This window comes from Phyllostomus discolor, chromosome 15 (assembly GCF_004126475.2).
Source record: "Phyllostomus discolor isolate MPI-MPIP mPhyDis1 chromosome 15, mPhyDis1.pri.v3, whole genome shotgun sequence".
NCBI lineage: Eukaryota > Metazoa > Chordata > Mammalia > Chiroptera > Phyllostomidae > Phyllostomus > Phyllostomus discolor.
In genome coordinates this window covers 15,945,359-15,959,897 of record NC_040917.2, presented here as the reverse complement: position 1 = coordinate 15,959,897, position 14,539 = coordinate 15,945,359, and the positions used below count along the sequence as shown (strand labels likewise).

The 14,539-nt window shown below is 44.8% G+C and overlaps 1 protein-coding gene and 1 non-coding gene across 3 annotated transcripts in view; both read right to left on the bottom strand.

Moving 5' to 3' along the window:
- The window catches only part of NVL (nuclear VCP like), a 52,419-nt gene extending 45,197 nt beyond the window's left edge, over positions 1-7,222 (bottom strand). For both annotated transcript variants that reach the window (XM_036016200.1, XM_028531247.2), the window contains exons 1-4: positions 7,107-7,222; positions 4,948-5,021; positions 3,272-3,324; positions 3,085-3,184 (exon numbers count right to left, since the gene is read on the bottom strand). In XM_036016200.1, coding sequence (XP_035872093.1) covers positions 3,085-3,184; positions 3,272-3,324; positions 4,948-5,021; positions 7,107-7,163 — 284 coding nt within the window. In that variant the 5' untranslated portion in view covers positions 7,164-7,222. The remainder of the gene's footprint in view (positions 1-3,084; positions 3,185-3,271; positions 3,325-4,947; positions 5,022-7,106) is intronic.
- Positions 7,223-13,857: 6,635 nt separating this feature from the next.
- On the bottom strand, positions 13,858-13,999 carry LOC114512494. The gene has a single exon (XR_003685802.1). It is a non-coding gene; the product is annotated as a U4 spliceosomal RNA (small nuclear RNA).
- Positions 14,000-14,539: the final 540 nt, after the last annotated feature.

Sequence of the window (14,539 nt, the reverse complement as noted above, 5' to 3'; positions counted from 1 at the left end):
AAGTGCAACACGACCACGCCCTGCAAACAAACCTAACCTTCCCAAGTACGTTCAGGAGGACAAACACCAGATATAAACCCTAATAACTGCAAACTGAGATGCATCAGTTCATTCTAACCAAGAGCTGATATCTAATAACCTCAAGTAACTATAAAACTGTTACTTGAAATATATTGTTGTTTCTCTAGCAAATAATTGAAAAGGCATTTTCCTAAGTAAAAAGGTTGACATGAATGCTATGACCCTCTTTTATAATTAAGACATGAATTCTTTTTCTGTTCATTAAATTCAATTAATATAATTTGGGGCATTTCTTCTCAATGTAAAGAACGTGGATGACTCAACTCTTTGGGAACAAGTGTTTTTGCCCCACAATTCATACCCGAGAAGTACAATTCATTACAAACAGACTATGGAGATAAATGGAACACCAGGAAGGAACAAGGAAAAGTACAGGTAATTGACCAGTCTGCGTGCTCTGTGACAGAGATCTGCGAGGCATCACCAGCACAAACCACACAGGAAAGGACTGACAGATGCGACCAAGTGACGACGCAGACCTTCCCTAACCAAAACACACTCCACACAAAGTGGGGCGAGCACCTGCAATACATACGAAAAGAGGTGCTATTTTATACAAAGACCTGACAACTAATATTGAAAATTCAAATACTTCTCAAATGAAAGACAAAACCCATAGGCAAACAATTTGCAAAGCAAACATTAAACAGTAAAAGGAAAATCACCAGTTATTAAAAAATCACCAATAAAAACAGTATGATCAGGTTTTGCCTATGTAAGTGGCGAAGATGGAACAGCAGTGTGGTCGGGGCTGCGAGGGGCAGGGAAGGGCACTCTCACACAGGGCTGGTGTGTGGCCGGGGCTGCGAGGGGCAGGGAAGGGCACTCTCACACAGGGCTGGTGTGTGGCGGGGGCTGCCAGGTGCAGGGAAGGGCACTCTCACACAGGGCTGGTGTGTGGCCGGGGCTGCGAGGGGCAGGGAAGGGCACTCTCACACAGGGCTGGTGTGTGGCCGGGGCTGCAAGGGGCAGGGAAGGGCACTCTCACACAGGGCTGGTGGAGCACACACCAACGCGGCGGCCTCCGGAGGGCGGCTCCAAACACACTCAAAAACATGAATCCCAGACCCCTGAGACACCACCTCAAGATCTTAACATAAAAAACAAACTAATGTGTCCAAAGATGTATGCACAAATGGATTATTTATTATACATACAATCGTGCAAAACTAGAAACGACCAAATGTCCATGAATATGCAACTACTTAAAGTTACGTAAATCCGAATGAAACAGCCACGAGGAGTGAAAACAAGCTGTCACCGCAGATCCTGCAGACACTAAGAGGCAAATGGATAAACTGCTTTAGAAGTACCGTTTACCAACAACGACATAAAAAAAATAGGAAAAGCACAATATCTAACAAAATTAAATGTTAACAAAATTCTTTCCAAAAGGAAGGATCCAGGCCTAGATGAATTTTGGGTGAATTCTAAGAAACATTCAAGAAAGAAATAACAGTAACATTACGTAAACTTTCTTCACAAAATAGATAAAAACACTTTCCAATATATGAGGCCAGTGTTACCTTAAAACCTGACACTGCAAAAAGAAAAAAAAAAGACCAAAATGAATGTAGACACAACCATTTACAGAAGAAGATTAACAAATACAATTCAATAATAATAAAAAGGATAATATACAGGACCAATCAGAGTTTAACCCAGGAAAGCAGCATGAGCTTAACACTCAAAAATCTATGTAATTTACCAAATTAATAGAAGGGAGAAAGCGAAAATAAAATCTTTCAACAATAGCATAAAAAGCACTTGACAAATATAATACTTATTCATGATTAAAAACCCTCAGCAAACTAGGAATATTGGGCAAGTTCCTTACTCCGGGAAAGGGGACCCAGGCATACACAGACCGCAGCCAACCTCACGGTCACCGCGCAAGTCTCTCTAACAGTGAAGACCGACCACACACCCCGCGGGTGCGACGGAAAACGGCACAAATTCTTCGGGAGGGTTCGCCCGTTTCTTAGCAAGTTAAATACGCTGTGACCATACGACGCAGCGACCCCACACCTCGACAGTTACCGCGGGAAATGCAAACATTCTCTGCACCGGTCTTGGACACAAGCATTCACAGCAGCTTTCTACGGAATGGCCAAAAAAGTGGAAACAACCCAACTGTCCATCGATGGAAAAATGGATAAAAAAATCATGGCATAGCCACACATACTCAGCAATAAAGAGCAATAAACTGTTGATAACACAGCATTCACAAATCTCAAAATCATTATGTTAAGTGAAACACTCCGTATTTTAAAAGTGCATATTGTATGTTGCCATCCATACAGACTTCTAGAAAAATGCAAACCAACTGACAGAAAGCTACTCAATGGCTGTCTGGGAAGGGGGCAGAGGGAGAAACGCATCTCGAAGACACAAAAAAAACTTGTGGGGTTGATGGAAATGTTCCGTATCTTGCTTATGGTGATGGTTTAATCAGTATATACATACGTCAAAACTCAACGAGCTGAATAGTTATACTGCAATAAACTCATAAAAAACACAGTATTATTTCTTAAAATTAATTGACACCTTTTTAGGTATCTGGCATTGTATTAAGGCAGAGAAAAACAAAGATAATGAGACAGTTCTGTTGGTAATGCAAACAAGTAAACAAGTAATCTCAAAACCACATAATATGATGAATGTTATCATAAATATCTGTAAGTAGGAGTTAACACTAAGAAAAGAGGCTAAGAAGGCCTGACAGAGGTACTAACAGCATTTTGAAAGCTGACTCTGGAATGCTGAGCGGGAGTTTGTGGCCGAGAAGTGAACATTCCAGCTACAGAAAGCTGCACAATGAAAGAGTCTGACTTTTTTGGGGAACAGTGAGCGCTCCGTGTGTCTGAGGGCAGGATTGCAGAGGTCAGGGAGTGCTATGCAGCGCCATGTCGGCGACGAGGAGCCACTGAAAGTCTTACAAGTACGAGTGTAACGTGACCAGGTTCGCGTGTCAGGAAAAACCCTCCCTTTTGGGATCCTTACTCATCATCCTCTTCGCCTTGTCTTGCTCTTTTTGCCAGATGTTCATCTTCTAATTCTTTCAGATCCTTATGCTCCTTCTCACTACTAATTATGCTGAACACTGCAACAAACAGAAAAAATGCCGTGAGCTACAACCATTCCTTCTATGGCTGTGTTAATAATTTGGCTCTAACGCTAATGGACTCACCTCTTTCCACCTGAATCCGAAAGGCATTTCTTTTCCTTCGACCATAGTCCAAACTGGAGAACGTAACAGAAGTTTAGTACAGTGGTCCTCCCCACACAGGTTTGCACAAATACATAACTACGTCACTGTGTGTACACTGACCATAAACCTATTTTCGAACAACGCTGGAGTTTACACCTTACTACTCTCGTTTTTCCTGATTAGAAATGGGTTTACGGCACCAGAAACACAGCCAGCTTTTACTGAAGGAGACAGAAGTGAGATGAAATGAAGGCTCTTAGACTCCTGGGATTCTACAGAACAGGCCAAGAGAGCTATTCAGCTCTGAACATCATTCTCCTTAAAGAAAAAGGAAGCCTCCCAGGGAGGCTCAGAGGTTAGCAGAGCTGCCATGGTCACCAGGGGCCCGGGAAGCACAGGCCTGCATGGTGGCACTGTCCTCGCCTCTGCTGCAAAGGGCACACCACCATCCCAGTGAGCCTGTAGGACAGAGAGCTGAGCCAGGTGGTTATTCTTCAAGTCCAGGGAATTCGCCCTGCTATGTCTCCGACTTGCCTGAGACCATGACCCCTTTCTCCTTCCCAAGTTCTCCCTTTGGAATGAGAATATCTACCCCGTGTCTGTCCACTATTGTATCTGGTAGCAGATAACGGGTCTGGTTTTCCAGCTGGGGAGGAATTCTGCCTCAGGGTGACTCACAGCTCCAGCCACACCCACACCTGAGTTGGATGAGATTCTGGAGTTAGAGTTGAGACTGAAATGGGTTAAGACTGCTGAGGCTGCTGTTCATTTGCTTGTAAGCTAGAGGGACATGAATTTGGGGAGGCAAGAGGGCAAAGCATTACGAGCTGAGCTGTATCCCTCCAAAATTCCTATGTTGAAGTTCTAACCCGAGGACCTCAGAATGTGACTGTATCTGGAAACAGGACCTTCAAAGATGTAACGAAGGTAAAATGATGTCATGTGGGTGGGCCCCAATCCCACAGGACTGGTGTCTTCATCAGAAGGGAGATCAGGGTACAGACAGCAGACACAGAGGAAAGACCGTGTGAAGTCACAGGGAGAAGACAGCTGCAAACCAAGGAGATATCTCCAAAGAAACCCATCCTGCCAATGCCTTGTTCTGGGACTTGTAGCCTCCACAGCTGTGAGAAACTAAATTTCTGTTGTTTAAGCAACCCAATCTGGGATACTTTTTTAGATGGCCCAGCAAAGTAATATGTAGACAAAGAAGAAAAAAATAGAAACACAGAAATAGACAAAGGGATATTTAATGAAGCAAGGTGTCAGAAGCTGTGGCATTAGAAGCACAAGAGAAGGATTTACTCCCCAGTGGGAAGATTACATAAGTGACACATTTCTATAAGAAGACTCAGGAAGCTGAGGGAGATCATGTCCGACAGTTTTGATTTTTTAATAAAGCAGGCAAAGAACATCCCTGAGCAGGCTGTAAGGTACTGGAAGAAGAGACGTAGCCACTCCCCCCAGTCACAAGGACAGGTCCTTGTCTGTAACAGGTGCTTGATAAATGTTTGCACAATTGAACTGAATTCCGAACTGATGGACTGGTGAACTAAGGCAAGCAGCTATTAACATCAATTGGAAATTTAGGCAGAATGGAAGCCTAAAAAACGGCAGGAAAGAAAAGCGAGAATCTGCAGACTACATTTCTTTACCTGTACATCCTCTGTAGATCAGATGCTAAGACTCCAGTGTCCACATATTTGCCACATCTGTTACTGGTGAGGTACTAAAACGGAACATACAACAAATATGAATCCTCGGTATTTCAAACTCAAGAGATTTTAACTGATGAATTGAGAGACTGAGCTACTCGAATGTATTATACTTTAACGTAAACTCTTCATTAATAAAGCACGCCAGGAACATAACTGAAAATCACTGAAGGACAGTCACATCTGGAATCCGAGAATTTAACTAAAAGGATCACTGTGACACACAAACCCAGGAACCAGGAAAGCCACAAGGCAGCCCGTGAGAACTTACTGCATTCTAGATTCCCAGCGCCCCGGAACTAAGCACTCCACCCCCAAGGGCACCGAGGGGTAGTCCAGATATGAAGGGACACAGTAATATGTGACACCTGCCCACCTCTGCAGGAACCACAGCCCAGGACAATGCATGGCTTCAATGGTAAAGCACCTTTTGGTGATGTCCTATCTTTGCAAAACTGGGCTTCCGGCAAATCCCATGCAACACTCAACATGGAACAGGATGGGAGTGGCAGTGACAATGTGAGTGCGAGGCTGGAGAAGTGGCCCCACAGGCACGTAACTCCCACTCTTCAGTAATGCAATTATGGAAGAATGAAACACACGTATACTTGTTTCCTTTCAATTTTTACATATTATGTTCTCAAAAAGCTACTATGTTATTTGAACTACATTATTTGAGTTATTAAGTTGCTGAGACCTAACTACTTAATAAACAGACCTATTAGGTATGGAGCATCATGAAAATATTAACGAGAAACTAAGAGCCCAGTGAACCTGTCTGAAGGGGCCTTTGGCACATTATCTCTCTACCACTCACAGTCCTGTGGGGTGGCTGCAGTACCCCCCACTCTGGAGAGGAAGAAGTTTAAGTGAGGCTTTAAAATGTTACTTGCTTGGAAGCACAGAAGCTGGAGGCCCAGATTTCAGACCTGGAACATGTAACTCCCGTGTTTTGATATTTGGTAGTTATCCAGTCCATGTGCCCCATTTGACAGAGCAATTTCTTCCCAAGAATCCTCAACACGCCCTGACCGGTGCGGCCAGTGTGGCTCCATTGGTTGGGCACTAACCACAAAGTGAAATGTCACCAGTTCGATCCTGATCAGGGCACACGACTGGGTTGCAGGTTTGGTCCTGGTCAGGGCTCGTGTGGGTACGAGAGGCAGCACATCGATGTCTCTCTCTCACATTGATGTTTCTCTCCCTTCCCCTAAAAACTCCCTTACATATGATAACGCTCTTCATACATGCTTCTGCTCACGAGACTAGGCAGCAAATGGTGGACTGTTCTAGTTAACCTTCCCCTTCACTGGATTCCTGTAATATGCTGTCATTTACTATCATCAATTTTGAATTATACTTATTTGTATCTATCTCAACCTACTGCAATTCAAAAAGTTCCCTGATGGCAAGAGAAATAATATGCTAAATTTTAGGGTAATTTGTAGGCAGCAATAGATAGACTAAAGGGTACTGGTAGCCCTGGCTGGCGTAGCTCAGTGGATTGAGTGCGGGCTGCGAACCAAAGCATTGCAGGTTCGATTCCCAGTCAGGGCACATGCCTGGGTTGCAGGCCATGACCCCCAGCAACCGCACATTGATGTTTCTCTCTTTCTTTCTCCCTTCCTTCCCTCTCTAAAAATAAATAAATAAAAATCTTAAAAAACAAAACAAAACAAAACAATTCACACCACCTATTTTTACTGTAACCCAAGCTGATCCCAAGTTTCTTGAGAATGGAAATGCTTTAAGGTCCCCAAAGTGCCGCGTACAGGGGTGGAGGGTGTGTGTCCGCAGAACGTTTCTCTCCTGTGGACACGAGACAGGGAGACTGGCACTCAAAGGCTGTCTCCACTGTCCTCACTGATCTGCGCCGAGGTCCAGGGGACCCAGGGGGCTGCTGCACCCTGCCCCAGTCCCGGGCGGTTTCTGGAAACTACGCCCGGCAGCGGGGAGGGAAGGCCCCCGCGTGCCCGGCGGAGGATGGAGCTGTCAACAGCCCCACGCCCGAACCCGAGCGCGGCAGGAGCCGCCCTGGGACGGCGCCTCGGGGCAGGGGACGCGGACCACCGGGAGGCGCGGTGCTGCCCAGCACGCACCTGGATGACTCGCTGCTTCAGCTTGTTATCCACGAAACTCGCGGGTCTGGGTTTCATCACGGCTGCCTCCGCCGCCACAGCCTGGGCGCCGGGCGTCACGTGACCCGGGGGCCTCCTCCAAGGCTGCCCGCGGCGGCCGCCGGGCCAGCCGCCCCCCAAAGGGCGGCCCCCCACGCCCGGATCCACGCCGTTCCCGCGGCGCCCTTGTACCGCGTGTGACGGGGACAAGCTACCGAGAACAAAGAGCAGGCTTCAGACAACATCACGGGGTTTCTAGGAGTCTTATTTTGCAGGCTAGTTCAACAAGCCCGGGATGACAAGGACCCCTTTGAACAAGCTCAACTTTATTGTTTCCAACTGGGCGAACACGTGCGAGCGCCGGCGGCGGCGGGTGGGTTCTCGCTGGGCTCTGAATCTTAAAACCAAAAGTTGTAGGTACTTGGGAGGATTTAAAAAGCGTAAAAAGCACACCGTCACCCAGCTGCGTACTTTTCCGACCTAATCTCCACGTTCTGGAGGCCGAGACAAAGGCTAGGTGTCGAAAGACAACGAAAGACTGGTTCACCCAGAAAGCTAAACCATCTGTTACATTTGGAAATCATTTATCTTATGCCATTTTCGACAGATAATGTATTGAGCACATTCAATGTAAGACTCCATCTTGGCAAAGAATTTTATTTTAAAAACATTTTTTAAAAAGATTTTATTTACTTATTCTTTAGACAGGGAAGGGAAGGAGAGAGAGAGAGAGAAACATCAATGTGCGGTTGCTGGGGACCATGGCCTGCAACCCAGGCATGTGCCCTGACTGGGAATCGAACCTGCTACACCTTAGTTCGCAGCCCGCGCTCAATCCACTGAGCTACGCCAGCTAGGGCTATTTAAAAAACATTTTAAACTGTATTTTTCCATGACCATTTATCCCCCACTATCCGGTTTCCTCCTCCCCCTCCCCCATCCCCAGCAATTATCACAGCCCCGAATTTTATTAAGCGTGTGTATTTGCCCTCAAGAAGTTTATTTTCAGTTAAGGAGACAGATAAAGGGACAATTATTTTTTAAAAAGCTACGGGCTTTGGTTTCTGTTTGCTTGCTTGTGTTTTTAATATTATTATTTGAGGACTGACTTGGCTATCACAGTATTAGGTGCAGCCTAAGTAGTGTGCGGCGATGAGGAGAGGTAGGAGAGGAGATGGAATTAGAAGGCGATGAGATGTTAAACAGGTTACCACCGATTGTTTTCTGTTTAGAGTTCAGATTATGTCACTGTTCTTTTCAATAGTTCTCATCTGAACAATGAGTCAAGTATACAGTCTCACTGTGATACTCAACACATTGGTCAGCCTGGCTCTAACTTCATCTCCTACTTCTTCACCACATGTTTACTCTGCTTTGCACCGAGTGGAATAGCATTGCCTGCAGTTACGCAATGTGTACTCGTATTTATTTCACAGTCACTGGAGAAATAAATACAGCTCTGCAGAAACAGGAAAGGTTCCTGCTTCTGTGGAGCTTACAGTTGACAGGTGATGATTATAAACAGATAAATTATACAGAGCACTCTGCTTCCATGGACATTTCCTCTTGTCTCCAATGCCATTCCCGGCCAGCCTACGATTTTCAGAATCCTAGCTAACCATCTCCCTTTCAGCACTTCCTGGTATTTCCCTTCTCCACCCATTGAACCTCCCTTATTCATTTAGCACTGTATTTATTGAGTGCCTACGCCCTTTGTCCCTGCCCTAACCCCTGGGTCTTGTGAGAAAAGCAAAAGAATTTTAATTGTAGCCCTGGCTGGGTAGCTCCTTTGGTTAGAGCATCATCCCAATACCCGAAGGTTTCGGGTTGGATCAGGGCACATACAAGAAGCAAGCAATGAATGCATAAATAAGTGGAACAATGAATCGATGTTTCTCTCTCTCCCTTCTATTCACTCTCCAAAATAAAAAAATTTTTAAAAAGATTTATAATTGTAACTTTTATACTATTTTTATTAGATTAAGTATGTGCTGGAATATATTAAATGTTAGCAACAATTCCCTACAGCAAGTAACACAAATACATTCAATGTCCAGTAACTTTTTAAATGTAATGTAACTCCATGCATGTGCCACAAAGAATGAAAATAGGCTGGAGGGCCCAGCAGCATCACAACGTACATGGAGCAGCATAATTTGTCAGTTTATATTTTGTCATAGAATACTGTCACACATTTAGGGTTGTCTTCATGGCTGAGCAGTCTGCATTCACAGAGGGCTTTGTGCTCAGAAGGGCGCCACGCTTGGTTTCATGCTCTGCTGTCACCACCTTGAAAATTTTAGTAGTGTTTCTTGAACAAGTCACCCCTTATTTTAATTTTGCGCTGGGCCAAGTAGTCTGTTTCTCGCCTCTTGACTGCCTCAGGTGTACAGTAGGCAATAATTGAAAGTAAGCTAACCCTAGATACCAATACTGGTATACCTGAACATTTTCCCACTGGAATTATTTCCAGTAATTTACAATAGCACATATCTAAACCAAAAAGATACTGAATAGTCACCGGAGTGCATATACATCTCAAGAACTTCGTGGAGCAATTCATTGTCCATTCTTTGATGACGCAGCTCCACCTAGTGGTGGTGGTGCATTTCATCTTCCGTTCCTCACACCTTTGCACTCCGCTCCCGCCTCCACCCTTTCTGGCTCCCTAGCAAACAGCCTCTTGTCTAATTGTGCTTTATATCTGGGGCTATGTGCTTATTTACTCAGAAAAGTCCTGATTTTTGCCCCTCGATCCAGCATAATTATTAATAGTCTCCCCTTTATGGAAATAAGTGAAAATCACCTAAATGAGAACAGGCAAAGACTCTTCAGAGCTTGTAGCCAGCCACCATGACTTGCATTTGGGCAGAGACTCAAGGGCTGGGAGAGGAATGGGGAAGCGTTAGCCCTGAAGACAGGAAGGCTTCAGATACGCCCTGATTGAAGGCCGCCGGCATGGGGACACTGTAGGTGGGCCAAGTGGCAGCAGGGTTAGTGGAACATATTTGGTTTTCTCTGATTGGTCTTAAATTTGAGGAACAGGGACAAAAAGATAGAGAAGTTGTGAGTTATTAAAGGGGTCCTGGCCATTTAGGGGCAATTGTTATAGGATTTATTGTTGGCTTCCTGATTTCTGTCTCTCCCTCTTCTCTTTCTTTCTTTTCTTTCTTTCTTTTTCCTTTCATCTTCTTCTCATTCTTCTTCTTCTTCTTCTTCCTCCTCCTCCTCCCCCTCCTCCCCCTCCTCCCCCTCCCCCCCTCCCTCTCTCCTTCTTTTTAATCCTTTTGTTGGTGAAAGTGGTCTGGCCTCCTGTAGGTCTGACTCATAGGTAGCAGGCTGGCTTTCTGGACTGGTTGGTGCAGATTGTAAGGCAGAATTCTGTTTTTATGTATGACCTGGCCATTGGTCATTTGTAGAGCCAGTTCCTCACCTTCATCTCTAAGTCTCTAAAAAGTGTTCCAGTGTGGACAATCCATTATATGGCCACCCTGTGTTTAAAAGGAACATGGGCGCCTGGCTGGTGTGGCTCAGTGGATCCAATGCCGGCCTGCAAACCGAAAGGTCACTGGTTCCCAGTCAGGGCACATGCCTGGGCTGTGGGCCAGGTCCCCATTGAGGGGTGTGCAAGAGACAGCCACAAACTGATGTTTCTCTCCCTCTCTTTCTCTCTCCCTTCCCCTCTGTCTAAAAATAAATAAATAAAATCTATTAAAAAATAAATAAAAGGAACATGGAGAACAGTGTAAGAGTAAGTCTGGAGTAATTTTAATAAAACCTTTCCTTGTAATCAGTAGGGGTCATTCATGTGGCAGACGTTTATTAAACACCGGCTATTTACAGGATAGAAGATGCCAGGCATATAAAAACTAATAAATCTGTTACCTTTCATGCAATCTAAGGTGTGGCTCACGAGGCATGGAACGAAGACAACGTGATGCATGCTCTGCTAGAGGTGTGTACAGGGTGCAGTGGGGGTGTAATGACAGCTGGTTTATAAATAATCTGTTAACAGTCCACCCAGCTTTAACCTCTGAATCCTTTATGATCCCATAACCCTGTGTTGTGTCAGGCAAATCCAGTTGATTTTGCCTCCATTCTAATTCTCCTATTTATCCTCTTCTCTCCTAATTGATCTTGCACACAAACATGTCTCCTTTTCCTACATTCAGTGCACCAAACAGGATATTTTAAAAATGTAAATCAGAACAAGGTGCATTCATACTTAAAACTCTCCAGTGGTTTATCATCATATTAGAATAAAAGTCGCCCTGGCTGGTGTAGCTCAGTGGATTGAGCGCGGGCTGGGAACCAAAGTGTCCCAGGTTCGATTCCCAGCCAGGGTACATGCCTGGGTTGCAGGCCATAACCCCCAGCAACCGCACATTCATGTTTCTCTCTCTCTCTCTCTCTTCCTCTCTGCCCTCTCTAAAAATAAATAAATAAAATCTTAAAAAAAAAAAAAAAAAAAAAAAAGAATAAAAGTCACACTTTTTTATATTAAATGTATTTCATTGATTATGCTATTATAGTTGTCCTATTTTCCTGCCTGTATTCCCCTCTGCCCTGCACACCCACTCCCACCCGCATCCCCCCCCTTTAGTTCGTGTCCATGGGTCATACATATAAGTTCTTTGACTTCTACATTTCCTATACTATTCTTACCCTCCCCCTGTCTATTTTCTACCTACTATTTATGTTACTTATTCTCTGTACCTTTTCCCCCTCTCTCCCCCTCCCACTCCCCCGCTGATAACCCTCCATGTGACCTCCATTTCTGTGATTCTGTTCCTGCTCTAGTTGCTTGCGTAGTGTGTTTTTGTTTCAGGTTCAGTTGTTAATAACTGTGAGTTTGTTGTCATTTTACTGTTCATATTTTTATCTTTTTCTTAGATAAGTCCCTTTAACATTTCACATAATGAGGGCTTGGCAATGATGAACTCCTTTAACTTGACCTTATCTGAGAAGCACTTTCTCTGCCCTTCCATTCTAAATGAGAGCTTTGCTGGATAGAGCAATCTTGGATGTAGGTCCTTGCCTTTCATGACTTGGAATACTTCTTTCCAGCCCCTTCTTGCCTGCAAGGTTTCTTTTGAGAAATCAGCTGACAGTCTTCGGGGCACTCCTTTGTAGGTAACTTCTCCTTTTCTCTTGCTGCTTTTAAGATTCTCTCCTTATCTTTAATTTTGGTTAATGTAATTGTGATGTGCCTTGGTGTGGTCCTCCTTGGGTCCAACTTTGGGACTCTTTGAGCTTCCTGGACTTCCTGAAGTCTATTTCCTTTGCCAGATTGGGGAAGTTTTCCTTCATTATTTGTTCAAGTAAGTTCTCAATTTCTTGTTCTTCCCCTTTGCCTTCTAGCACTCCTATGATTTGGATGTTGGAACATTTAAAGTTGTCCTGGAAGTTTGTAAGTCTCTCCTCATTTTTTTGAATTCTTATTTATTCATTCTTTTCTAGTTGAACGTTTCTTTCTTCCTTCTGCTCCAAACCGTTGACTCAAATCCCAGTTTCCTTCCCATCACTCTTGGTTCCCTGTACATTTCCCTTTATTTCACTTAGCATAGCCTTCATTTTTTCATCTAATTTATGACCATATTCAACCAATTCTGTGAGCATCCTGATCACCAGTGCTTTGAACTGTGCATCTGATAGGTTGGCTATCTCTTCGTTGCTTAGTTGTATTTTTTCTGGAGCTCTGAACCATTCTTTCATTTGAGCCTTTTTTTTTAATCTCCTCGCGCCTGCTATGAGGGGCGGAGCCTTAGGTGTTCACCAGGGCGGGGCAACCCGCGGCGCTGTGTTGTGACGTTATATGTGGGGGAGGGGCCTGAGGGGAACAATGGCGCTTGCTTCACTCTCTGCCGGACTTCAGTCACTTCCCCTGCTTCCCACAAGCTAAGTGGGCCCTTCTGGTGCTGATTCCCCGGTGGGTGGATCTGTGTATGTTCTAGGACCCCGTGGGTCTCTCCAACGAACTTTTCTGTGAGGCTGGGAGTCTCTCCTGCTGCCGCCGCAACCCCTACAGGTGTTTGCAGTCAGAGGTTTGAGGCTTTATTTCCCCCGCACTGGGACCGGGGTTGTGTGGTTTGTCTCGCTCCCCAGCTGTTCCTCCCTGTTTATCTGCATGTGAATGTGGGACCTCCTGCCGCACCCTCCCCCGCAGCCTTGCGGAGAGTCCTCTCCACCCGGCTGCCCGTCTCCACCCCTCCTACCGGTCTGGGTGCATGTTTCTCCTTCAACTCCTTCGTTGAAGAAGACAGTTCGATTTTCTGTCAGTTCTGGTTGTTTTTTGTCTTTAAACCGTTGTTGTCCTTCTTTCGGTTGTGCGAGGAGGCACAGCGCGTCTACCTCTGCCTCCATCTTGGCCGGAAGTCTAAAAGTCACACTTCTTGCCAGGGGTCCACGAGACTTGGTGACCTTGTCCTGCCCACCGCTGACTTCCCAAAGTCCTCTTGCCCTTATCCATTGTATTCTCCTTTAGCCACAGCAGCCTTTTTCTTTGTTTGTTAATCACAGCACGTTTCTCTGAGCAGCTGGGCCTTTGCAACCACTGTTCTAGCTCTCTGGAATCTTCTGCCTGCAAATCTTCAGGAGCTATTCATTCAGATTTCCTCTTACATGTCACTTCCAGCCTGGCTTTCTCCGATCACCCAGTCTCCAAGTGGTTTCCCACCCTTCCCCTATCATTTCTGAAGTACTGTTTTTTAAAAAAAAATTTTTAAATTTTATGTCTCCATAGAGATTGTCAGAAATTGCCAGTGCTGACTATATTTCAAGTTGTCACAAAAGGGTATCGGGAAAAGTTTTCAACTACCAATAATCACACCTGGGATAAACTTCACTGGTTATGAATACTGGGACTGTGCAAAGCTGTGAAGTACCTAAAACCGCCCGTCATTAACAGATTTTTTAAAAACTATATCACTAGCCTTACTCACATTCAGTGCAATACTTCTTTTTTTTAAAGATTTTATTTATTTTTAGAGAGGGAAGGGAGGGAGAAAGAGAGAGAGAGAAACATCAATGTGCGGTTGCTGGGGGTCATGGCTTGCAACCCAGGCATGTACCCTGACTGGGAATCGAACCTGCGACACTTTGGTTCGCAACCCGCGCTCAATCCACTGAGCTACGCCAGCCAGGGCTAGATTTTTATTTTTATTTTTTAATTTTTTTTAGTGTGTGTCCCTCACTGTAATGTAAGCTACGAAAATGTAGGGACTTTTTCTCCCCTATTCATCATGTATTCCTAAGGTCCAGGACCTGGTATACACCAGCTACTCAGAAAATATTGGTTAATTGAATGTAGGACTTCAGTATAATTTGTTCATTGAGCTTATAATCCTTTGAAATAATGGTGTTTTTTTTTTTCCCTGTATTTAGTTGCTACTTTATTGCTGGTTCCACCCACCTAA